Source organism: Chiloscyllium punctatum, chromosome 7 (assembly GCF_047496795.1).
Source record: "Chiloscyllium punctatum isolate Juve2018m chromosome 7, sChiPun1.3, whole genome shotgun sequence".
NCBI classification, from domain to species: Eukaryota; Metazoa; Chordata; class Chondrichthyes; order Orectolobiformes; family Hemiscylliidae; genus Chiloscyllium; species Chiloscyllium punctatum.
This window is the reverse complement of record NC_092745.1, coordinates 131951638-131978442: the sequence shown is the minus strand read 5'-3', so window position 1 is coordinate 131978442 and position 26805 is coordinate 131951638. Positions and strand designations below refer to the sequence as shown.

The window sequence follows — 26805 nt, the reverse complement described above, 5'->3', positions numbered from 1 at the left end:
CTGTCTTCTCTCCCTCCCCGAATCCCTCCCTGACTCCCCTTCCCCTCTCCCCCGGTCTCCCCTCCCTGTCCCTCACCCCCTCTCCTTCCCCCTCTCCCTCCCCCTCTGCCTCCCCCTTTACCTCCCCCTCTCCCTCCCCGTCTCCGTCCCCCCCTCTCCCACCCCATCTCCCTCCCTGTCTTCCCTCCCCATCTCCTTTCCCTGTCTCCACCCACCATCCCGTCTCCCTCCCCCTCTCCCTCCCCCTCTCCCACCCCGTCTCCCTCCCCGTCTCCCTCCCTGTCTCCCCTCCCCGTCTCCCCTCCCCATCTCCCCTCCCTGTCTCCATCCACTATCCCGTCTCCCTCCCCCTCTCCCTCCTTGTCTCCCTCCCCCTCTCCCTCCTTGTCTCCCCTCCCCCTCTCCCCCGGTCTCCCCTCCCTGTCCCTCACTCCCTCTCCCTCCCCCTCTCCCACCCCATCTCCCTCCCCCTCTTCCTCCCCTCTCCCTCCCTGTCTCCCCTCCCCATCTCCCCTCTCCCTCCCCATCTCCCCTCCCCATCTCCCCTCCCGATCTCCCCTCCCCATCTCCCCTCCCCATCTCCCCTCCCCATCTCCCCTCCCCCTTCTCCCCTCCCCCTCTCCCCTCCCCGTCTCCCTCCCCCTTTCCCACCCCATCTCCCTCCCCCTCTTCCTCTCCACCTCCCTCCCTGTCTCCCCTCCCCATCTCCCCTCTCCCTCCCTGTCTCCCCTCCCCGTCTCCCCTCCCCATCTCCCCTCCCCATCTCCCCTCCCCCTCTCCCCTCCCCATCTCCCCTCCCCATCTCCCCTCCCTGTCTCCACTCCCCATCTCCCCTCCCCCTCTCCCCTCCCCATCTCCCCTCTCCCCTCCCTGTCTCCACTCCCCATCTCCCCTCCCCATCTCCCCTCTCCCCTCCCTGTCTCCCCTCCCCGTCTCCCCTCCCCCTCTCCCCTCCCCATCTCCCCTCCCCCTCTCCCCTCCCCATCTCCCTCCCTGTCTCCCCTCCCCTCTCCCCTCTCTGTCTCCACTCCCCATCTCCCCTCCCCCTCTCCCCTCCCCCTCTCCCCTCCCCATCTCCCCTCCCCATCTCCCCTCCCCGTCTCCCCTCCCCATCTCCCCTCCCCCTCTCCCCTCCCCATCTCCCCTCTCCCCTCCCTGTCTCCACTCCCCATCTCCCCTCCCCATCTCCCCTCCCCCTCTCCCCTCCCCATCTCCCCTCCCTGTCTCCACTCCCCATCTCCCCTCCCCATCTCCCCTCCCCCTCTCCCCTCCCCATCTCCCCTCCCTGTCTCCACTCCCCATCTCCCCTCTCCCCTCCCCATCTCCCCTCCCCCTCTCCCCTCCCCATCTCCCCTCCCCATCTCCCCTCCCCATCTCCCCTCCCTGTCTCCACCCACTATCCCATCTCCCTCCACATTTCTCTCTACGTCTCCCATGAACACAAAAAATATTATTTTGTTCATCGTTCCCAATGAAGGAGGAGGGAACACTGCTCTCACGTAATCTTCCGAGAAACAATAATCCTGTAGAAAGTGTGGTTTGACATGCTGTTTCAATTTTAACTCATTCAGACTGTGATACAAAATCTTCTTTGACCTGATTTCTCAGGGGTCTCTCATTGTTTAGTTAGTCTTCCTGTGGATGAATCTAGAAGCTCCTTAGCAACACACTGAAGATGTGCTCACCTGAATTAGTAGGAAGAGTAGGCCATTCAGCCCTTCCACACCTGCTCTGCCATTCATGGCTGATCTGAATGTAGCTTCTTCTTACATTCCTGCCTGCCCTTAGTAAATATGAGCCCATTCAAATGGGGTGGGGGCAGAAGTGGGGGGAGATCTCTCAAAGACTTCACAGCAAACTGCTGAGGTTTTACCTTGGGAAAGTTGCCTGTGACAAGAAGTTGACTCCTCTCGCTCTTTCCCTGTGTTACAGCTGACGTCCTCAAACCTTGCAAACTGGTGGGTAACAGCCAGTGTCTCTGGGGGAGGGGGAACAGATGGGTGATGGGAACAGCTTCGCATTATGTCAAACCCAATGGGGAGTATGGATTACAATGAGATCTACGCTCTCATTCTGCCCAGAACAGAGAAGGCAGGAGAAGACCAAAGGTGTTCAACCGAGCACAAAATCATACAACCCTGATGACAGCTGTTCAGCCCATTGTGCATATTCTAGCTCTTTGGACAAGTTGTCCAATTGCCCCCCTCCTCCTGCTTTATTTCCAATTACCCTGTAACTTTTTCCCTGATATGTTCTCTGAGGTCAGTGTGTTATGTTCAACACACACCAACCAGAAGTGATAGTGGAATTCCCTGAAAGTATAAAATATTTAGTTTGACACTTTTGCGCCTCATCTTGTGATTTCTCTCCCTCTCTTTCTCTCTCTCTCTCTCTCTCACACACAGGGGGACCCAGGTCCCATTGGTCCAGTTGGCCCTCCTGGTTCATCAGGTCAAAAGGTAATAAACTGTTTTTTTGTTCATGAAATATTTTCATCGAGAGTGTGCATTCAAAAACGAAAATAAATCCAAAATATTGGAATGTTTTGAGCCTGGGGCTTCTTTTGTATATCCGGTGAATTTTAACACAGTGTTTTCTTGCAGATAGTGAGTTTTGCTTGCTAAAAGACAGAATTGTTTCAGGAAAAGTTGAATTTCAACAAGCGATCCTAACCTGCTCAGGGAATTTAAAATGCCAGTGAGCAATGTCATTGTACAGCAATAATTTGAAGTCTGTCCTGGGGATGTGTCTGAAATGAGCAAAGTTTCCACTTTCAATACATGGCATTCCATTGATGGCACCAGGACTTGTCTGTGACTCTAACCATCTCCTGGTTGAGTTTCCATTTTCTTCACCTTCATAATTCCAAAACCTTGCAGCCTTCTTCCTTACTCCCCTCCAGTCCCAGCCACCCATCACTGTGCTGTTCTCAGTACCTGACCTTGGGTGGCATGGTGGCTCAGTGGTTAGTACTGCTGCCTCACAGAACCAGGGTTCAAGTCCCACCTCGGGTGATTGTCTGTGTGGAGTTTGCACATTCCCCCCGTGTCTGCGTGGGTTTCTTCCGGGTGCTCCGGTTTCCTCTCACAATCCAAAAATATGCAGGTCAGGTGAATTGGCCATTCTAAATTGCCCATAGCGTGAGGTGCGTTAGTCGGGGTAAAATATATTGTAGGGGAATGGGTCTGGGTGGGTTACTCTTCGGCAGGTTGGTGTGGACCTGTTGGGCTGAAGGGCCTATTTCCATACTGTAGGGAACCTAATCTAATCCTTGGTTTCAGATCCAACCACTGTGCCCCTCTGGGATCTCTGTGCTGTATTACTTCCAGCCTTGAGCTTGGTTCTCATTGCTCCAACTTTGGTGGCTGAGCTATTGAGCTGCCTAAATCCTAAACCTTTTGAATTCTCTCCCTGGGCCTCTCTCCCACAGGCTGAGAAAGGGATTAAAAGGGAATCCTGGCCTTCATAGATTATTTTACAGGCAATAAGAACAAGGAAGTTTTAAACTACTGCTTCAGCCTTGGCTGGTGTCTGGACCTTTGACATGGCTGAGGAAAGATTTACAAGAATAATGAGGAACTCCCATTCCAGCGCTGGTGAAGAGTCACCTAGACTTGAAACACTAACTTGCTGTCCCTCCCTGGATGCTGTCTGACCCACTGTAATCTCCAGCATTTGTTGCTTTCAGCTTTGGCAGTGATTTGCTCCAACCCTGGAATAGATTGTTAAATCTGTATTGTTCTCTTTGGAGAAGTTAGGGAGGACACTGGTTCAGGGTGGTCAAAATCAGTGCTGGGAAAAAGCCCAAAGACAGGAGACTCTGCTTTAATATTGTTTCTGAGTGCAGGTTTCCTAAGGGAACCACAAGGTAAGGTTATGTCTCCTCAACATCGTGCCTTCTACCCTTACAGACTGTAGTAACTTGCCTTCAGGTCTTCCATCCAGAACTGGTACTGGGCATTGAGTCATTGAACCACAGCAACATATATCCACAAGGCAAAATATGTAAGGCAGAGGCAGATTAGTGCCAATTATGGATAGGTCACGGCTGGAGAATTATGTATGATTGTAGTGCCACAGTTTGCTTTGGATTGAGAGCAGTCTCAATTCACTAAGAATCCAGGAGATAGATTATGAGGAGACACGAAATAATGAGGTTTGAATACCCTGGAATATACAAGGTTCTAAAGGAGTTGCTAATGACAGGAGGGAGAGCAACAGCCCTGTTAGCTAGCATGTGCCACTTTGATGCTCACTATGATAGTGGCTTGATGACATTGGCTAATACCAAAAACACCTGTGTATAAATCTTCATTCATGGGATGAGGGTATTGCTGATTGGTTCAGTATTTATCGCCTATCCCTCACTGCCCTTGAGAAGAGAGACCGAGGGTTTCAGACACGTAGATCTGTGAGAAGTTTTATCATTGGTAGACAAGGAGAGTAAGGAGTTTAGCGCACTTGTGTTCATCATGTGGACTATTGACTATAGGAGTTGGGACGTCACATTGAGATTGTACAGGACATTGTTGAGTCCTCTTCTGGAGTATTGTGTCCAGTTCTGGTTGCTGTTATTGGAAGGATATGATTAAATTGGAGAGATTTGAGAAAATATTGAACAGGATGTTGCAGGGACTGGAGGGTTTGCGTTATAAGGAGAGGATAGAAAAGCTGGAACGTTTCTCACTGGAGTGTAGGAGGCTGAGGGGTGGCCTTACAGAGGTTTATAAAATCACGAGGGTGTATAGGTAAGGTGAATGGCAAAGGTCTTTTTCCTAATGTGGGGAGTTCAAAACTGGGGGCATAGGTTTAAGGTGAGAGGAGAAAAGTTTCAGAAGAACATGAGAGACAACATTTTCACACAAGAGGATGGTTTGCATATGGAATTAACTTCCAGATGAAGTGGTAGATGCAGGTACAGTTACAATGTTTAAAAGACATTTGGACAGGTACATGAAAAAGAAAGTTTTAGAGTTATATGGGCCAAGTGCAGACATGGGATTAGTTTAATTTATGAAACTTGGGTCGGCCTGGACGAGTTAGACCGAAGGGTCTGTTTCCATGTGGTATGACTCTATGACTCTATGAGGTGGTGGTCAGCTACTTTCTTGAACCACTGCAGTCCATGTGCTGTAGATTGACCCACAATGCCCTTAGGAAGGGAATTCTAGGATTTTGACCCAGTAACAGTGAAAGAATGGTGATATCTTTCCAAGTCAGGATGGTGAGTGGCTTGGAGAGGTACTTGCAGGGAATAGTGTTTCCATGTATCTGCTGTCTGTAGCCTTCTAGATTGAAGTGGTTGTCGGTTTGAGGAATTTATGCAGGGCATCTGCCACTGAACTTTGGTGGTGGAGGGAATGAATGCTTGTGGATGGGGTGCCAGTCAAGCTGGCTGCTTTGTCCTGGATAGTGTCAAGCTTCTTGAGTGTTGTTGGAGCTGCAACCATCCAGGTAATTGGGAAGTATTCCATCACCCTCCTGACCTGTGCCTTGTAGATGGTGGACAGGCTTTGGGGGGGTCAGGAAGTGGGGTACTTGCTGCAGTATTCCCAGACTCTGACCTGCTCTTGCGGCCACTGTTTTTATCAAATTTCAATAACAGATAGCTATTTTCTGATGCATCTCCATGGCAACACCTTGACTGCTGAGAGACCACTTGCCAACTAACCGGTGGCATGTGGAGTATAAATTGGTGTTCCCTTTGAGGCCTTGGCAATCTTGTAAATCTGTCTACTTGGACTTTAGCAAGGCCTTAGACAAAGTCCCTCATCGCAGGCTGGTACAAAAGGTGAAGTCACATGAGATCTGTGGTGAGATGGTATAAATTGGATTCAGAATTGACTTAGTCATAGATTGTAGTCGTAGAAGGCTGATTTTCTGACTGGAGATCTGTGACCAGTGGTGGCACCCCTGTTTGTAATATACATATAAATGGTTTGAAGGAGAATGCAGGTGGCCTGATTCTTAAGTTTGCAGATGACACAAAGATTGGGGTTGGCTGCCAGGAGGATTGTGAGGATACAGGTAGGCTGGAGACTTGGGTGGAGAAATGGCAGATGGAGTTTAATCCGGACAAATGTGAGGTGATGCATTTTGAAAGACCTAATGCAGGAAGGAAGTAAAGAATAAATGGCAGAACTCTTACTAGCATCGACATACAAAGGAATCCAGGCATACAGGTCCACAGTTCACTGAAAATGGCAACACAAGCAGATAAGGTGGTAAAGAAGGCTCCCAACATGCTTGTCTTCAGCAGTCGGGGCATAGAATATAAAAATTGGCAAGAGTGTGGTTCTGGAACAGCACAGCAGGTCAGGCAGCATCCAAGGAGCAGGAGAGTCGACGTTTCAAGCATAAGACCTTCATCAGAAATGAAGGGCTTATGCTCAAAATGTCGATTCTCCTGCTCCTTATACGCTGCCTGACCTGCTATGTTTTTCCAGCACCACACTCTCGACTCTGATCTCCAGCATCTGCAGTCCTCACTTTCTCCTAGAAAGACTGGCAAGTCATGTTGCAGCTGTACAGAACTTTAGTTAGGCCACATTTGGAGTATTGTGTACAGTTCTGGTCGCCACATTTCCAGAAGGATTTGGAGCGGGCACAGAAACGGTTTACCAGGATGTTGCTTTCAAAGGTATTAGCTACAGGAAGAGATTGGAGAAACTTGGCTTGTTTTCACAGGAACATCAAAGGATGAGAGGCAGCCTGATAGATGTTTACGAAGATTTGAGAGGCATGGATAGAACGGACAGAGTCTTTTACCGAGGGTAGAAATGTCATTTACTAGAGGCAATATGTTTAAGTAAATTTAAAGATGATATGAGAGGCAAGGTGTTTATGCAGAGGGTGGTAAGTGGCTGGAACGTGCTGCCTGAGGCAGTGGTGGAGGTTAATATTATGGCTGTACCAGACATTGGTAAGGCCACATTTGGAGTACTGCATACAATTCTGGTCACCCTGCTATAGGAAGGATGTTATTAAACTGGAAAGGGTGCAAAAAAGATTGACAAGGATGTTATCGAGACTGGAGAGTTTGAGCAAGAGGGTGAGGCTGGCTAGGCTGAGTTGATTTTCCTTGGAGCGTCAGAGGCTGAGGGGTGACCTTACATGTGTTTTGTAAAATTATGAGGGGCACGGATAGAATAAATAAACAAGGTTCTCTTTTCTCAAGCTAGGAAAGTCCAAAACAAGAGGGCATAGGTGTAGGGTGAGAGGGGAAAGATTTAAAAGGGACGTGAGAGGTAACTTTTTCACACAGCAGATGGTGCATATATGGAACTAGATGCCAGAGGAACTGAGAGAGGGTGTCACTGTGGCTCAGGGATTAGCACTAGTGCCTCCCAGCGCCAGGTACCAGGGTTTGATTCCAGCTTTGGGTGACTGTATGTGTGGAGTTTGCACATTCTCCCCGTGTCTGTGTGGGTTTCCTCCCGTTGCTCCGGTTTCCTCCCACAGTCCAAAGATGTGCAGGTCAGGTGAATTGGCCATGCTAAATCACCCATAGTGTAGGTTAGGTGTATTATTTAGGGGTAAGTATAGGGAAATAGGTCTGGATGGATGTTCCATCAGAGGGTAAACCCTCCTGCTTAATTTAAATCAGCAACACAGAAAAGATTTGTCCTGTGCAGTAATCTGTGAAAATTCAAGAGACCAAGAACTATTTAAAGTAAAAATTAACAACTTTATTTCTTAAAGTATAACAGATAATAATCAATTAATGACTATTCACAACTCCTTCCTCTAACCTATCTTTTACTTTCCCTTCAACAATACTAATCTGATAAAACTCCTGATTAAGGTTTACCAAAATTCAAATTTTCAAAATGAGCCAGATGTTGAATCTTCTCTTTATATCTTCCTTTGTCTTAGATTCAGAGTCACAGAGATGTACAGCACGGAAACAGACCCTTCAGTCCAAGCCAACCAGATATCCCAACCCAATCTAGTCCCACCTGCCAGCACCCGGCCCATATCCCTCCAAACCCTTCCTATTCATATACCCATCCAGATGCCTTTTAAATGTTGCAATTGTACCAGCCTCCACCACTTCCTCTGGCAGCTCATTCCATACACGTACCACCCTCTGTGTGAAAAAGTTGCCCCTTAGGTCTCTTTTATATCTTTCCCCTCTCACCCTAAACCTCTAGTTCTGGACTCCCCCACCCCAGGGGAAAGACCTTGTCTATTTACCCTATCCATGCCCCTCATGATTTTATAAACCTCTCAGGTCACCTCCTTATCCTCTGATGCTCCAGGGAAAACAGCCCCAGCCTATTCAGGCTGTCCCTATAGCTCAAATCCTCCAACCCTGGCAACATCCTTATTAATCTTTTCTGAACCCTTTCCAAGTTTCACAACATCTTTCCAATAAGAAGGAAACGAGAATTTGCATGCAATATTCCAACAGTGGCCTAACCAATGTCCTGTACAGCCGCAACATGACCTCCCAACTCCTGTACTCAATAATCTGACCAATAAAGGAAAGCATACCAAACGCTGCCTTCACTATCCTATCGACCTGCGACTCCATTTTCAAGGAGCTATGAACCTGCACTCCAAGGTCTCTTTGTTCAGCAACACTCCCTAGGACCTTACCATTCTTTTCTTCTTCAGGATTTCTGTTTCACAGGTTACTGATCAATAAAGGTACCTTTAAAAGAGCTATTCTTCAGGCAGTCTGCAGGTGCTGGTGGCTTATCAGTTCTCCTCCTAACTGTTCAATTTTCCCCAGTCTTATACCCCTAAGCATTGGATTGTGTCATTGGCTTTTAAGATTATCAATATACTAAATTCATACTTGGAATTTGCTATTTTTCTGGGTATAATTTAAACTGATTGGCGAATTCAAACTTGTTTTGTCATCTCCAGGCACCCAGCTAATTGAGTTGTTTGACCAAATGTTACATTGTATCTTGATCAGAACACTTGGTACTGTCAGGTAGTTCTGCTAGATTTTAACTCTCTTAAAGGTACAGTACACCCATATTTTCATAACACCTCCCCCCTTAAGAAAAAATGAACCATCAGAATGAAAAGATGTCTTCTTTTTTTCTATTCTTCAAACACATTACAGAAACATACCAATCTTTAATCTAAGTTCACTTTAACTTCTTCCCATATAACTATATACATGAAGTAAATACAAATCTCATCTAAACTTTATCAGTTAAACACATGATAACACATCTGCAATTACATTCTTACGACCTACAGCATGTATGATTTTTAAATTAAAAGTCTATAACATAAGACTCTAACAAAATAGTCTCATATTCTTGTCTTTAAAGCATTCTAAGAATGTAGGAAGATTGTGATTCGTGTACACAACTGTCCCCGATACGTTGTTCTTGACATACATGTTAAAATGGCCTGTACCAAACTCAATAGTTCCTTTTCAATTGTGGAGTATTTCCTCTGGTGGATGTTGACTTTCTTTGAAAAATAACCAACTGACAGTTCAATCCTATCATCATCTTCTTGTAGCAGTGCAGCTCCATCTCCTATGTCACTAGCATCGATGGCGACTTTAAAAAGGTTTTGAAACGTTTAATGTAGTTAAAACTGGTTTGGTGGTTAATATGGTTTTCAAATGGCCAAATACCTCCTGGCATTGTTCTGTCCACCGAAACTTTGTATTCTTCTTCAGCAAATCGGTTAATGGCACCACTGCTGAAGTTTGGAACAAACTTCCGATAGAATCCAATGAGTCCTAAGAATCGAAGCACCTCTTTCTTCAAGGTTGGTCATGGAAATTCCTCTATGGCCTTTGTCTTTTCATTCGGCAGGGTCAACTTTCCATGACCGATGTTATGTCCCAAGAATGTCACCTCTGCTTTCACAAATTTCATTTTATTTAAGTATATCACCGGTTTTGCTTCTTGTAGTCATTAAAAGAGCCCTGCCAACTGTACCATGTGGTCTTCCCAGGACTTACTAAAGATCACTACATCATCCAAATAGACCGCACAGTTTGTAAACCCAGCCACAACTCTGTTCATGAGTCGTTGAAATGTTGGCGGGTGCATTCTTCATTCCAAAGGCATCATTTTAGACTGATATAGCTCATTTGGGGTTACAAATGCAGAACTTACTTTCACCCGTCTCTGATAAAGGTACCTGCTAGTAACCAAGCATTAAGTACAACTTGGTGATGTAACTGGCTTGTCCAACTTTCTTGATACAGTCCCCCAATCTCGGAATTAGATATGAGCCCGATTTTATAACAGCATTGACCTTCCGATAATCCATGCAGAATCATTGAGTCCTGTCCGCTTTGAGAACTAAGACGATCAGCGAACTTCACTCGCTCTGGCTTGGTTCGATGATGTCCTCGTTGAGCATGGCCTCCACCTCCATCTGGACCTGTCTGGCTTTGATAGGATTGAGCCGAGAGGGGTGTTGTTGTATCAGAGCAGTATTCCCTATGTCTACTTCATGTACAATAGCATTCATCCTTCCCATCTGATTCTTACACATGTCCTTATTCTGCAGTAACAAATCTTTCAACTGCACTATATGCTCCTGAGACAGATACCTTACTAACCTATCCCACTCCCCAAGGACTTCTTCATTTTTAAATCTATTTTGAGGCACATCAAAATCCACATCCTCTGGATTTGATTCCTCACTCTACGGGGCAGTAACTAACACCTGTTTCTCCAGTTCTTTCTCTCTAGTGTAATATGGTTTCAACATGTTCACATGACATACCTGATACCTTTTTTTCTATCTGGCATCTTTACTAGATAGTTCACCTGACTCAACTTGTTCTCAATTTGATAGGGACCACTAAACCTGGCTTTGAAGGGATCTCCTATCACTGGTAACAGTACTAACATGTCATCCCTTTGGGAAAATGCCCAAGTCTCAGGGCTTTTATCTGCCACCTGCTTCATTCTACACTGTGCCCTCTTTAGGTGCTGTTTAGCTAACTCACCTATTCGATTTAATCTCTCCCTCACCTCTGATACATAATCTAAGTGTGAGATCTCTGACTATGGTCCTGTCAATTTGTCTTTAATTAATTTCAAAGGGCCTCTCAGTCATGACCAAACATTAACTCGAAAGGAGTGAACTGAGTAGATTCATTTGTTGCATCTCTAATGGTAAACAATACAAATGGGATACCTTTATCCCAATCATTCGGGTAATCCTGACAGTATGCTCTCAAAATGATCTTCGAGGTCTGATGCCATCTTTCTAAAGCTCCCTGGGATTCAGGATGATACACACGGGATTTAAAATGCTGTATACCTAAGTTATCCATAACCTCCTTAACCAGCCTAGCAGTAAAATTTGACCCTTGGTCCAACTGAATCTCTCTGGGTAGCTCATACCCATATGAAGAAAGTTACTACCCTTTTTGCTTTGATACTCCATAGTGGAATTGCCTCTGGAGATCTGGTAGACACCTCCATTATGGTTAACCAGAGTTGGTTCCCACTTGTAGTTCTCAGGAGGGGATCTACACAATCAATTATAACCCACGTGAAAGGGTCTTCAAATGCAGGAATTGGCAGCAAAGGTGCTAGTTTTATTCCTGCCTGTGGCTAACCTACCATTTGGCATGTATGACAGATAGAACAAAAGTTAAACACATCCTTGTGCATTCCAGGCCAATAAAAATGTTTTTGAACCTGAACCTGATTCTTTCATACTCTTAGGTGACCTCCTACAGGTAGTTCATGTGCTACTGTAACACTTCCTGTCTGTGTGTTACTGGTAACACAATCTGGTGCACTTCAGCCCATTTCTCCTCTGCACTGACCTGCCGTGGTCTCCATTTCCGACTTAGGGTTCTATCTTTCAGATAATAACCTTCTAGAATATTCTCTGCCTCCTTTTCAGAGTACACATCCACAGATATATCTTTTATCATCTTGTCTTGCTTTTACAAGTTCCTTAGTCTTTCAGGACTAAACACTTCTGTCTGACCCTCTGCCTGTTCAGATTTTTTCTACACCATTACGTCAAACAGAGTGTCTGTTAATTGAACTTCAATTCCTTCATCTTTCTCTTTTCACTTTGCGATTTATGATAGGGGGATCTGATTACCACACAGTGTGGGAAATACTAGGATATTTCTGTTTTAGTTGCTCAGTTTTTTTGGTCTTCCTTGGGCTTCTCCACAACAAGGGGTGTCACTCCCATCTTGGATCCTCTGAAATCATTTCCAAGAACAATTCCTGCAACTGACACTTGATCAATCATTCCTTCTGTAACTTCCCCAGTCTTGAGTTGGCACTCCAACCTGATCTTACATGGGGGAAATTTCTGCCCATCTATCCCACAGATTAGATAACAGATCAGATAGATCTCTCGGATAACAGATCAGAAAGAGTGTATATTCGCTCATCCCTTACTATCAGTGACTGGTTAGACCCTGTATCTCTCAAAATTCTAACCTCTTATCCTTCTTCCCCTGTTCTTTCTGAGTAAACGTTACCTACAGAGGTGAATTCTCTGTAGAGATCAGGTAGTAACTCCATACCCAGCCCCTGTCCAGGCTGTGTACTCTCCTGCAGCTCCTTTACTACCTTCACTAACGCCACTGGCTGAGCTTATTTTATCACATCTTTTCCTACAATGTCTTTCTTTAACGACTAGCACTGTGACTTTACATGTCCCACTTTACCTCAGTGGAAACACCTGAGGCCTTTCACCTCCTGTCCACCCTCTTAGACTTCTTTTTTATCCTGTGGTAAATTCCTACGAGTGATTACTACTCTTGGTTTCGTAGTGTAGGATCTCCCCTTCTCCCAACTTCTATCCCTCACAGGACGAAATTCTGACTGGAAGCTTGTCTTATGCGCCAACATGTACTCATCTGCGAATTCTGCCGGCCTTCTCCCTTCCTGAACTTTCTGTTCCTCCACATGAATTCTTGCCATCTCTGGAAGTGAGGTTTTAAACTCCTCCAGCAGAATAATCTCTTTTAGAGCCTCAAAGTCTTCGCTATTTTAAAGCCCGCATCTATCGATCAAAATGACTATGTTTAATGTTTGTGAACTCAACATAAGTCTGACCTGGTTCCTTCTTTGTATTTCTGAACCGCTGTCTATATGCTTCTGGTACCAATTCATAATCACTTAAAATAGCCTGTTTAGCCTCTTCATAATCTCTTGACCCCTCATCTGACAGCACAGCAAATACCTCACCGGCTCTGCCTTCCAGTCTAGTCTGAAATAGCATTACCCATAAATCCTCGGATCATTCCATCTGCCGAGCCAAATTAAATTAAATTTCAAATTAAATAAAGAAACCTTCAACATCTTTCTCATCAAAATGTGGCAGAGTTTTGGCATATTTGTACCTAACTCTACCTTCTCTTTTAATTTCCATCCTGTTAATTTGACTTTGTGACTAAATCGCATCTTCTCAAGTTCAAATTCTCTCTCTTTTTGTCTCTTCCTTTCTTCTCTCTCTCTTTGCTCAGCCAAGAACCTTCTCTCTCTCTTTTTCTTCTCTCTTTGTTTATCTTCTAACTCCATTTTCCTCAATTGTAATTTAAGTTTTTCTACCTCTACTGCACTTGTCTGTTTCTCTGGCAGACCTAAGTGTTTGAGTAATTCCCTTACAATTTTAGCTTTACTTTTCCCTTGATTAAACTCAAATCTAATTTCTTTGCTAATTCTGGAAGTATGGCCTTTTTCTTTCCTTCTAAACTGCCTTGGTAAATTTGAGAATCATCTTCAAATTCCCAAACCTCTTTAACAATTTTAAGAGCCACTTCTCCCACTTTTAATTTAATCAACCACAAGTCACTAAAATTAAACAAATTGCCTCACCTAAGTTTTATTTAAAGATTTAGGAGACTAGCTTGCAAGTGTTTAAATCTACTGGGATCGTATCTGTTCAAATCTGTCCAAATCTCAGCCTGGATCTGTCTAAACCTGTCTAATCATGGACCTGAGACCCCAAACTGTTATATACTGGAGTAAACCCTCCTGCTTAATTTAAAACTGCAACACAGAAAAGAGTTTCCCTGTGCAGTAATCTGTGAAAATTCAAGAGGCTAAGAACTATTTAAAGTCAAAAATTAACAACTTTATTTCTTAAAGTATAACAGAGAAGAATCACCTGACAATTATTCACAACTCCTTCCTTTAACCTATCTTTTACTTTCCCTTCTACAATACTAGTCCAATAAAACCCCCGATTAAGATTTACCAAAATTCAAATTTTCAAAACCAGCCAGATGTCGAATCTTCTCTTTATATCTTCCTCTGTCTTCTTTTCTTCTTCTTAGGGATTTCTGTTTCACAGATTACTGATCAATAAAGGTACATTTAAGAGAGCTATTCTCTGGGCAGTCTGCAGATGCTGGTGGCTTGGCAGTTCTCCTCTTAACTGTTCAATGTTTCCTAGTCTTATACCTCCAAAGCATCGGATTGTGCCATTGGTTTTTAATGTTGGCAATATACTCAGTTCAAACTTGATTGGAGTTTGGTATTTTTTGGGATATAATTTAAACTGATTGGCCTAATTTGAATTTGTTTTGTCATCTCCAAGCAACCAGCTAATTGAGTTGTTCAACCAAATGTTATATTATACCTTGATCAGAACACTTTGTGCTGTGTCAAGTGGTTCTGCTAGCTTTTAACTCTCTTAAAGGTACAATATGTCCACATCTTCTTAACAGTGGATTACTCTTTGGAGGGTCAGTGTGGACATTTTGGGCCAGATGGCCTGTTTCTACACTGTAGGAATTCTGTGATTCTATGAGGTGAGTACAATGACAACATTTAAAAGATATTTGGACAGGTACAGGGTTAGAAAAGATTAGAGAGACGGGGACAAATGCGGACAAATGGGACTGGTTCAGTTTGAGAAACTTGGAGGAGTGATCCAAGGGTTCTGTTTCTGTATTACATGGCTCTGTGACTCTACAACAGCAATGTTTAACAGGCACCTTGTCAGATATATAACTAGGGAATAGAGGGATTTGTACCATCTAGAGGCAAAGGTTAGTTTCAAAAGGCACCATGTGTCAGTGTACTCTCGTTGGGCCAAAGGGCCTGTTCCGAGTGCAAGATGAGAAGCTTTGAGGTTATTTTCAGCAAAATTCAAATGATATTCCAGCAACTAACTAAATGGAAGTGTCTCCATTATGCCTTACTCTTTACCATTTGCTTGAAAACTAAATAAGGTTTCTGTTGAATACTTATCAAAGTAATAATCTTTGACATTTAATTTGCGACAAAGTTCACTGTTGCATGATATACCCACATCTCATTTTGAATGAGACATAAGGAGGCAACTATTCTTTAGGCCTTGATGATATGTTGATTAAATATACAGCGAAATAATTGTTGTTCAGGGATCGTTAGTCAGACATTGCCTTCTGTGTCACAAACTCCATTCCAATGTCATCAACTCTATCTCATTTCCTGGCCCCTATCTTCAAGGGGCTCAGTGTCTAATTCATACTTGATGCTGTTCAGTGGAATATTTTCCAGGCTCATTGCTGGAATGAGTGAGTTGTTTTATGGGGGAAGGTTGTACAGACAGAGTCTGTCACTGTAACTGGAGTTTAGAATAGTCAAAGGTGAATTTATGGAAATATCTAGTATCCTGAGGGGTGATGACAGGATGGGTGTGGAGAGAATGTTTCCTTTTGGGGGGGAATCTAGAAAGCGCTGTTTAGGAAGCAGGAGTTGTCCATTTAAGGCAGAGATGAGGAGAATTGCTTTCTAACAGAGAGTCATGCGTGTTTCAAACACTGCTTCCACCACCTTTGAGCACGAGAGAGTTTGACTATTTTTATGATGAAGGTGGATAGATTCTAGCTAAGCTTGGAGGCTGTCATAACTCAGGACGCCTGACTGGAAAGGATTATTTATTGTTGAGCACCATAATCGAGCTACCACTCATGGTGTACATAGACTAATCCCAACCCGGGCCAGACATGCTGCAGATCCATCCCTGGGTCTGCTTTGTAAAGGGCTCATTTTATGAGGTGAATGGGCCATTCAGCTCATCGAGTCTGCTCTGCCATTCAATGAGTTCATGGCTGATCTGGTCATTCTCAATTCCATTTTCCTGCCTTTCCCCCATAACCCTTGAACCCCTAACAGATTAAAAATCTGTCTATTTTAGCCTTGAAAATATTTAATGATCCAGCCCAACAGCCTTCTGTGGTAAACAAGCCCACAGATTCACTCTCCACTAAGTGAAGAAATTCCTCCTCATGAACGCTACCCCTCACCGCACCCTTTGGCCCTAGTCCCTCCCACACGGGGAAACAACCTTTCCACATCGATCTTGTTAAGTCCCCTAAGAATTTTAATAAAGTTACCTCTCGTGGGTACTGGCCCAGCATACTCAATCTCTCCTCAAAGGACATTCAGAATCAAAGAGTGTGTGGTGCTGGAAAAGCACAGCAGGTCAGGCAGCATCTGAGTAGCAGGAGAGTCGACGTTTGAGGCTTAAGTCCTTCATCAGGAATTAGCCTCATTCCTGATGAAGAGCTTATGCCCAAAATGTCAACTCTCCTGTTCCTCAGATGCCACCTGACCTGCTGTGCTTTTCCAGCAACATACACTCTTTGACTCTGATCTTCCGCACCTGCAATCATCACTTTCTCAAAGGATATTCCCTCCATCCACAGGATCATCTGAGTGAACCTCCAATGAAAGTATATCTCTTCGCAAACAAGAACACAGATTGCTGGAAAAACTCAGCAGGTCTGGCAGTAGCTGTGAGGTAAAAACAATGACTGCAGATGCTGGAAACCAGATTCTGGATTAGTGGTGCTGGAAGAGCACAGCAGTTCAGGCAGCATCCAAGTAGCTTCGAAATCGACGTTTCAGGCAGAATCTGGCAGTATCTGTGAAGAGAAATCAGAATGAATACTTCAGGCCCGGTGACCCTTCCTCAGAATTTTACCAAAGTTTGGTTATATCTCATATTGGATAAGTTACCCAAAACTGTTCACGGTATTCCTGCTGCCTTGTACAGTTTTAGCAAAACTTCCTTATGTTTATATTCCGTTCCCTTTGAAATCACAGCCAACATTCCATTTGTCTTCCCTGTTACCCACTGAAGTTGGATGTTAGGTATTAGTGACTTCTACTGAAGACTCCCAAACTCCCCTTCAACACCCTTCACTAGTCTAGCCCCTCCAACCTAATCCCATCGCTGTAATCGCCTTGTCCCTGGAACCGTTCTGAACCCTTGTTCCCTCCTCAAAGTATGGTGACCAGAGCTGGACGCAATACCGTAGTTGTGCTTTGGCTAGTGTTTTACTAAGGTTTAGTATTAACTTCAGAAACAAAAACAGAAATTGTTGGGGAAACTCAGCAGGTCTGGTAGCATCGGTGAAGAGGAAGCAGAGTTTGTGTTTTTAGTTCAGTGATCCTTTTTCAGAACAGACAGAGCCTTCCGCACATACTGCCAGACCTGCTAAGTTTTTCCAACAATGCCTGTTTTTGTTTCTGATTTCCAACAGCTGCGATTCTTTGTTGTTTTCAGTTCAGTGTTAACTTCCCTGCCTTTATTTGTCAAGCTCCTCGGTTGAGGGATCTGGTGCTTCATCGCTCCAAACTGCAAACAAATAAACTAATTAACATCAGAGGTAGGCCATTCAGCTGGCCAAGCACATTCCAACACTGGTTAAGATCAGGGGGCAGATGCATCCCACCAACCTTTCCCCCAGCACCCCCCTTCTCCCATTTATTTCTGAGCTTCCTTCCCCCTCCCCAGTCCTGATGAAGCGTCCTGACCTGAAACATCAACATTCCTGCATCTCTGATGCTGTCTAACCTGCTGTGCTCTTCCAGCTCGGCTTTAATTGGTGCTGAACATCCAGGATCTGCACCTCTCACTATCTCCAATGATATCAGGGCAGATCTGATTGTAACACAAATCCACACCTGCTCCCGAGAACCCTTCACACACTTTGTCTTCAAGAACCTATCTATCTCTGCCAAAGAATATTCAAAGGCTCTGCACCCACTGCCTTTTGAGAAAGAAAACTCCAAAGTCCCACAACTCTTTGAGGGAAAATAACCGCTTTTCATCTCCGTCTTAGATGGATAACTCTTAGTTTTTATATAGTGGCTCAATTTCTAAGTGAGCTTGTTAATTTGAAGGACATTATTAAACTAAATGCAGTCTAAATTATCTTATGGATTTGTTTTTCACTTTCTGGAGAGGTAAAAGAAGGTTTGGCGTTCAGACAAAGTGCTGGGAATACAGAGCAGGTCGGGTAGCCATTGTAGAGAGAGAGACCGAGTAAGTTTTTCAGCTCAGTGGCTTTATCACAGAGCACCAGGAGTGATTTGTCAGGGCAGTAAACCAGAAGGTTAACTCCAAGGTGACAAACCGGTAATATTTCCTTTGTTTTTCTCTCTCACACAGGTGGGTATTTCCAGTGTTTAGTTCAGATTTGCAGCATCTGCAGGATTCTGTGATGATTGAGTATTTGCTGGGGTTGTACGTTTAGCTTCAGTGTTGGCTTTCCCTGCTCAGTTGTCCAGATAAATAATCTATGACTGAACATTTGGAGTCGGAATGCATAATGGATTGAACTGTCTCCAGCTTTTGAAAAATAATCTGTTTTGGTTTTTATTCCTAATTACCGAAACCCTCTCTTTCCAGGATTCTCACTGTCACACCGAGTACTTAATAAATAAAGGAACATTGGATCGAGCTGGGGAAAGAGAACATTGAAAGAGTTCTCCACTGCTCTCGCAGTGATTTCACCGGCAAGATTTCCACTTGCAGGCAATCCAAAACTAGGGGCCATAAATATAAAATGTTCATTAAAATCCAATCAGGAATTCAGGAGAAACCACTTTCCTCAGAAAGTGAAGAGGAGGTGGAACTCACTCCCACAGGGAGTGGTCAAAGTGATTTAAAGTGATCTGCACATGAAGCAAGCATGATGCGGGGAAAATATTTTACCCAGTGAGTAGTTCAGTGATGGAGTGTACTGCCCTGAATGTGGTGAAAGTTTAACTGAGACACTGGAGGGAATTGGATGCTCATTTGGATGGAAATAGAGCACAGAGATATGGGGGAAAAAGGAGGAGATTGGCGCTATAGAATAGAAACAGTGCAGACATCAGTGATCTCCTTCTGCACTGTAATAATTCTATGATTCTGTGAATGTTTTTGATGCATTTTAGGGGAACCGAGTTAACACTACACCTCACTGAGACGGCATACTGGAAATCAGGCCCCACTGTTTGAAAAAAGTTAAAGCATTTTAAAAGTCTACAGGATTCCCCACTTTCCCTGACTTAGGTTGAGAGAAAACATGGGCTTGGTTTTGTAGTTAACAAGAGTTACTATTTATTACAAGTGAATAACTCTAGCTATTGGTAAATAATAATGAATTACTGGCAAAAAAAAACTCTGTTAATTAAAACTCTAATCCTTTTACAATCACCCCCTTTACGCACAGACAAGAAAAAAAGTGTAGGTGTTATGGGTGGGAGGAATGGCTGGGAAAGCAGTTCAGTCATTCCTGGATTCAAGGGTTTGCAGAGATGGTTCATTTGCTGGTTATAACCCCACTTCCTGGTCTTCCATCTGCAGATGCTGTCACTGGTTTGGCAGGAAGTACACAGTGAGGCTCACACATTTCTAAAAGGTCTCTGACATATTAAAAATCGCAGCTTATAGAAATTGCTGTAAGGGAAAAAAAAGCTGCTATTCTTCCAAGTTAAGGTGGCTTTTAGTGCAGAGAACTGAGAGGTCTGATGGTCTTCACTATGTCTTGTTCACAGCATCAAGATGTGTGATTGGTTTCCTGAGCCATTAGCAGGCAGAAGGTGTTTGTCATCAATAACTGGTCACTAGTCCACAGCGAATCAGCTACTCGTACCAACCACAGCTGTTCCTATATACAGCCCCCTGGCTCTAACTCATCTGCGCACTGCACTTCAGTTACTGCTGGAACCAGTAGCTGTGTAAATAGTACTCACAATGAGCGTCAGGCTGTTTGTCTTCAAAACATACACCAATCCTTGGTTTTAAAACTTTTCTCATTTCAGTCCACAATCAAAAATATAGAAAAATAAAAAGATACAGTGTCTAAAAAACAAGAGGGAGAGAGGTGGACAGATGGTTGTGATGATAGGGTGAGATGAAGCAGGGCTGAGAGAAGGCTCTTTTGAAGTAGCTATCTCAGCCTGGACTAATAGTGTTACTGTGCTGGAAAATTCTCTGTAATTGTTGAAATTATTTGAGACTACAGACACGTGACAACTGTGTACAAGAGCACAAGGCAAGGAGATTAGGTTAAGGGTCTTCTCAGTCACTGGTCAAGCCGTCCAGTGGGAAAATTGTGGATCCCTGCATCTAGGGGAGGGTGTCAGGACCTGAGAAACAATACAAAAGAGATTTACCGGAATGCTGCTGGAGATTTCTGTTCTGGGGGAGGTTGGAGAAACTGTGAATGTTCCCTTTTGGAGCAGGGAAGGTGAAGAGGAGATCGAATCGTGTCGGTCAAAATCATGATGAGTTTTGTTTGGACAAATCAGGTGAAAGTATTTCCAGGGGCAGGAATGTCCAGGGAAGACAGATTGAAGGGAATTGGGAAAAGAGCCAGAGGGCAAGATGAGGATTTTCTTTTTATCTGGAATAGGTTGCCTTAAAGGGTGGTACAAATAGCTTCAATCATAAATTTTGAAAGAGAATTTGATAAATGCTTGACAGAGAAACCCCTTGGAGGGTGATTGGGAAAGAATAGGAAGAGAGAGCCTTATTGGATAAATCTTTCATAGGCACAATAGGTCAAATGGCATCATTCTGTGCTGTCATTTTTAATTCTACATATTTTTGTTCAATTGTATTATGACCTTGCAGTATTTGGCAAAATATAGAGAAAGAGATTGCTTGAAAGGGTGTGTAATTCTACTTTGAATAAATGTGCCCCTTTTTAAAATCTTCTCAGGCAAGTATTTTAATTACAGAGGATATGTGAGCATGGCACAAGGGAGGTGGGCGTGCCATGGTAGCAGGTCAGTGTTGCTGCAAGCAGAGAGATTTGGGTTCAAGGTTATCTAGATGGACGCCATAGAATAGGAGTTCCCTAATTGGGACTGTTGATCTGGTCCAATCAGGGAGTCCTGGCTGACAGATATAAACAGGAGTGTTTCTGTTCTCTCTGAAAGCTGGCTCTGAGGGAACTGGATCAGTGTCAAGAACTTTCCACATGTAAATAAAGGGTCGAATGAACATTGAAAAAACAAGTGAATTAACTTTGTATCTTCAGTGTCTCCCTGATATTAACTACACTGTGGAATTGATTTGAGTTGTTGGCACATTGTGTTAAGTTTCACTGTCTGGTCATGAAAGACATTTCATTTTTTCTAATATTTTTCTTTCAGGGTCCCAAAGGATATCCAGGGGCACTTGGACCTCCAGGGGAACGTGTAAGTAATGTCCTTCTCCTTCGTCCTGTCATGTGGTCACTTGTTATTTCTCAGGTGGTGGATTTTTAAGTTGCTGTTCCCCAAGCTGCTGCCCATATTCTAACTCACCCTCAGCCCTGTCTTTCGATCACTCCTTTGATCAGTGAATGGGGAAAGGCAGGCAAGTGGAGTTGAGGATTATCAGGTCAGCCGTGATTTCATTGAGTGGTGGAGAGGACTCAATGGGCTGAATGGCCTACTGCTGCTCCTATTCCTTATGGTCTAATGGTCCTGATCCAGCAGTGCTTCTGTGGGAACAGTGTTGGAATCTGGCAGGTTTTTGACTGAGGTCTCCACAAGGCTCCTCAGCTGTCCTTCCCATCACCTCCACCAGGCATTGACTCTATCCCATTGCCTTCCTTCCCTTGTCCCACTGGAGGCCCTGACATGGCTAATTCAGCTCAGAGCTAGGCTATTCTCCATCCTGGCCCCCAGTAAGGAGGGATTGTCTTATGAGCAAAGGTTAAACTGGTTGGGGCTCTACTCCCTGGAGTTTAGAAGCATGGGTGGTGATCTCATTGAAACATATCAGATTCTTAAGGGGCTTGGCAGGGTCAATGCTGAGAGAGTGTTTCCCTCATGGGAGAGTATAGGACCTGGGGATATATTCTCAGAATAAAGGACCACTGATTTAAGTTGGAAATGAGGAGGAATTTTTTCTCTCAGATGGTTATGAGTCTTTAGAATTCCCTGTCACAGAGAGCTGTGGGGGCAGAGTCCTTGTGTATATTTAAGGTGGACAGAGAGAGATTCTCGATCAGTTGGGAAATCAAGGATTCCAGGGGAAAGGCAGGAAATTGGATGTAAGATACTGGACGCTGGGTTTCCTCCAATTGTCCAAAGATGTGCAGGTTAAGTGAATCGACCATGGGAAATGCAGGGTTCAGTGATACATTCAAAGCCTGGGTCTGGGTAGAATGCTCCTCACAGGGTTAGTGAAAAATCAATGGGCTGAATAGCCTGTTTACATACTTTAGGGATTCTATGAATGTCAGATCAACCATGATTCCATACTCCTCCTGGAGTATGGTGTTAACCAACAGGAATAGTTCAGGGAGTTGGGAGGAACTCTGACAGACAAGGTCCCTGAGGGGAAGGTATGGTCATGGAAGAAGAGGTGGGAGCAGTCTCTTGGCTGTCCTTACCTGGTCTGGCCTACATGTGACTCCAGACCCACAGCAAATGAAAACAGAAATTGCTTGTGAAACTCAGCAGGTTTGGCAACATCTGAGTTAACGTTTGAGTCCATTGAGCCTTTTAGATTAGATTCCATACAGTGTGGAAACAGGCCCTTTGGCCCAACAAGTCCACACTGACCCTCCGAAGAGTAACTCACCCAGACTCATTTCCCTACATTTACCCCTGGCTAATGCACCTAACACTATGGGCAATTTAGCATGGCCAATTAAACTGACCTGCACATCTTTGGACAGTGAGAGGAAACTGGAGCACCCGGAGGAAACCCACGCAGACACGGGGAGAATGTGCAAACTCCACACAGACAGTCACCCGAGGCTGGAATCGAACCCAGGTCCCTGCCGCTGTGAGGCAGCAGTGCTAACCATTGAGCTGCCCTTCTTCAGAGCTGACTCTTAACTAGGCAATTATGGATGGAAAATAAATGCTGGCCCAGCCTGCGTTGCCCACATCCCATAGATAAACTTTTTAAAAACTCTCCCCACTCGCTGGGGAAGGATGTTGCCCTTATATTTCTGATTGGATTCATTCATAAGGAATCCTGCAGCAAGTAACTCACCTCCTGACTCCCCAAAGTCCTGCCCACCATCTATAAGGCACAGGTCAGGAGTGTGATAGAGTTTTCCCCACTCGCCTGGATGGGTGCACCTCCAACTCACCACCAGCCTCTCAAAGACAACTAGGAACAGGCAATCAATACCGTGACGCCCATGTCCCTCGAGTGAGTAAAGAAGTGATTATCTTTTACTTACATTCTCTATTCTGAGCTCTCAACAATTCATAACATAACGTCCATATGTTCTATCAAACTTTTCCTAAAGTTAAAAACCTCTATCAATTGACCCATCATCCCTCAGGCTCTTTGCGAATGCAAATGTTGTTGCAATATGAACCACACTGGTTTCACGTACAATTGCCATTAGGAGAAAGAACAGATTTATATTCTTGGCAGGGATTTCAAACTCTTGCTGTTTAGCTGTTCTTTGCTGTAATCCCTAGCCTGCTACTGGTCAGACTCTGATACAGCCCTGGGCCTGGAAATAACTCGTGTCGATGAATGACAAGTAGTCTGCCGCTTTACCCACACAACCCCACCCCAGCCCAAAAAACCCTCACCCTGACCCCTCACTCCACACCCCAAGGCTCACTCCACCCCCACCCCCATATCCTTCACCCTGCCCCACTCCCTCATTTTGAGAGGGCTAGGGTATAAGAGCGGGGATGTCTAAGGCTCTGGTCAGACCTTGATTTGGAATAATGTGAGTAGTTTTGGCCCCCCGTATCTAAGGAAGGAGGTGCTGGTGTTGGAGGGGGATCTGGAGGAGGTTTACAGGAATGATCCTGGCGATGAAGGGCTTGTCACATAAGAAGCAGTTGAGGATTCTGGGTGTGCACTCAGTGGAGTTTAGAACGATGAGGGGGGTATCTGATTGAAACTTACTGAATACTGAGAGGCCTCGATAGAGTGGACGTGGAGAAGATGTTTCCACTAGTAGGCGACACTAGGGCCCGAGAGCACAACCTCAGAGTGAAGGGGCGACCCTTTAGAACTGAGATGAGGAGGAATTTCTTCAGCCAGAGGGTGGGGAATCTGTGGAACTCATTGCTGCAAAGGGCTGGGGAGGTCAAGTCATTGAGTGTCTTTAAGACAGAGAGGGGTTCTCGATTGGTAAGGGGCTCAATGGTTAAGGGGAAGAGGCAGGAGAATGGGTTTGAGAAACATATAAACCATGATTGAATGGCAGAGCAGACTCAATGGGCCGAATGGCCTAATTCTGCTCCCGTATCTTATGGAGAGTTTGGACAAACTAGGACAGACTGGGCCAGTACCCATTGGAGTTTAGAAGAGTAAGAGATGAAACAGAAAAGACCCTGAGGGGTCTGATGGGATGAATGTGAAAAGGATGCTTCTCCCTTCTTGCAGAAGCAGCGTCCTTAAATATTTTTAAGACAGAGGTAGATTAATTCTTGTTAAGCAGAGAAATTGAAGGTTATCAGGGACAGACAGCAATGTGGATATGAGGTTACAGTCAGATCATGAAGGAAGGAGAAGACTCAATGGGCTGAGTGGCCTACTTCAGATCCTAATTCATCTGTCCATGTACTCGATTGGCGTTAGACACCCACCTGTTCATTAATGCCCATCACGGAATGCCCTTACCTAGTTTGACCACCACGTGACTCCAGACCCACAGCAAACTGGGTGTTTTTTCATTCATTTACAGGATAAGGGCCTCACTGACTAGGCCAGCATTTATTGCCGATCCTTACTTGCACAGAAAGCAGTTAAGAGTCAACCACGTTGCAGTCAGTCTGGAGTCACCTGTAGACCAGACTGTGAGATCCTTGCCCTGAGTGACATTTGTGAACCTGATGGGTTTTCCTGACAATTGGCAATGGTTTCATGGGCACCATTAGACTCTTACTTCAAAACTTCTCTTGAATTTGAATTCCACCGTGGTGGGGTTTGAACCCCAGTTCCCAGAATATTACCTGCTTTGGTGGATTAATAGTCTAGCGATAATATCGCTAAGCCATTGGCTCCCCAAAATGGCCAAGTCCGTCAGAGAGTTATATTTGAGAAGGTGACTCATCACCACTTTTTCACAGGTAATTAAGGATGAGCAGAAACTGCTGAGAGTGACCTCCACATGCTTCCTTTCAATAAATCTCGGATTGTGCCCAAGGTGGCCCCTTTGGTCTGTTATTTTTTGATGGTGGTCTGTATTTTAATGTCCGATGTTTCTCTTTGCAGGGTCCTCCCGGGCTGGCTGGAAATCCTGGAGTGAGTGGATACCCAGGCAGGCAGGTGCAGTAACTACACTTTGGATTTTACACTGGGGTCAGGCTGCTTCCGCCTCAGTCCCACAATCGACCAATCTCGGCCTTTCTTTACACCTTCGTATACCCTTGCTGGATTTGCATATGTCAAGCTTTTGTTTGGTGCCTAGAACATGAATCTTACTGAAAAGGGAGACTTGCTGTTGCACCTTCTCATCAGGACCAAATGCCCAACTTCAAGTGATGGTGACAGCTTTTACTGCAAGAGAAATGAGGTGCTGATTGGCTGATAAATTGGCTGAGGTGTTTATATGAAGAAAGCAATGGGGAACTATAGGCTCCCTTAGTTCCTCTTTAATTTTATTTAAATTTGTGCAAATTCCTTTGATTTGCATACATTGGCTCCCTGTTGAAGAATGTGTGTCATTTCGAGGAAGCTAAACTGCTTTTCTTAAATTGGTGTTAGTGTAGATAGTGGCACATTTGGGATTGTTGAACACGTACAATATTAGAGGCACATCCATCAGTATTGATTTGACCATAAGACATAGATGTGGAAGCAGGCCATTCGGTCCATCGAGTCCACTCTGCCATTTAATCATGGCTGGTGGGCATTTCAATTCCGAATGCTCACACTCTCCGCGTAGCCCTTAATTCCTTGCAAGATTGAGAATTTATCAATCTCTGCCTTGAAGACATTTAGCATCCTGGCCTCCACTGCGCTCCATGGCAATGAATTCCACAGGCCCACCACTCTCTGACTGAAGAAATGTCTTCTCATTTCCATTCTAAATGGATCCCCTCTAATTCTAAGGCTGTGCCCATGGATCCAAAACTCCCCACCTAATGGAAGCAGCCTCCCAGCGTTCACCCTTTCTCAGCCATGCATTATCTTGTAAGTTTCTATTAGATCTCCAGTCAATCTTCTAAGCCCTAATGAATTCAATCCCAGGATCCCTAGCTAATCATCATATATTAGGCCTACCATTCCAGGGATCATCTGATTTGATGTTGGATTTTGAAAGGGGGGGTTAGTTGGACAGTCTGTATTGTGTCCATTATGAAATACTGAAGAAACATTGCTGGTTTTGATTTAGAAGTAAAGGGGCTCTAGTTTAAGTTTGCATAAAAGTAAATCATAGTCAGATTTTGCCACATGTTAGAGGACCAATTTGCTTGACAAATAGGATTTTATTTCTTGTTCATTGATGAAACCTGGAGTGAGTTTCCTTTACTTTAGACCATATCCATAATCAAGCATTAATCTTGAAGACAAAGTCCAGAGTTAGGATATTAGCAACAATCTACTTCTACCTGGAATTTTTCAATAGGATTAATCCTTTTCCAAAATGAAAGACCAGAAGGGTCACTTTGGGATAAGGGTGACTTCAGACCAAGG

The 26805-nt window shown here is 44.4% G+C and overlaps 1 protein-coding gene across 4 annotated transcripts in view; it reads left to right on the top strand.

Annotated features, from left to right (window-relative positions):
- Positions 1–26805, top strand: part of LOC140480147 (uncharacterized) — a 454819-nt gene that overhangs the window by 174376 nt on the left and 253638 nt on the right. For 3 of the 4 annotated variants that reach the window (XM_072574857.1, XM_072574858.1, XM_072574856.1), the window contains 3 exons: positions 2406–2459; positions 21345–21389; positions 25381–25434. In XM_072574857.1, the coding sequence (XP_072430958.1) occupies positions 2406–2459; positions 21345–21389; positions 25381–25434 (153 nt within the window). Of the gene's footprint in view, positions 1–2405; positions 2460–21344; positions 21390–25380; positions 25435–26805 lie in introns of those variants that run through there. The other variant, XM_072574859.1, reaches the window with a different exon arrangement.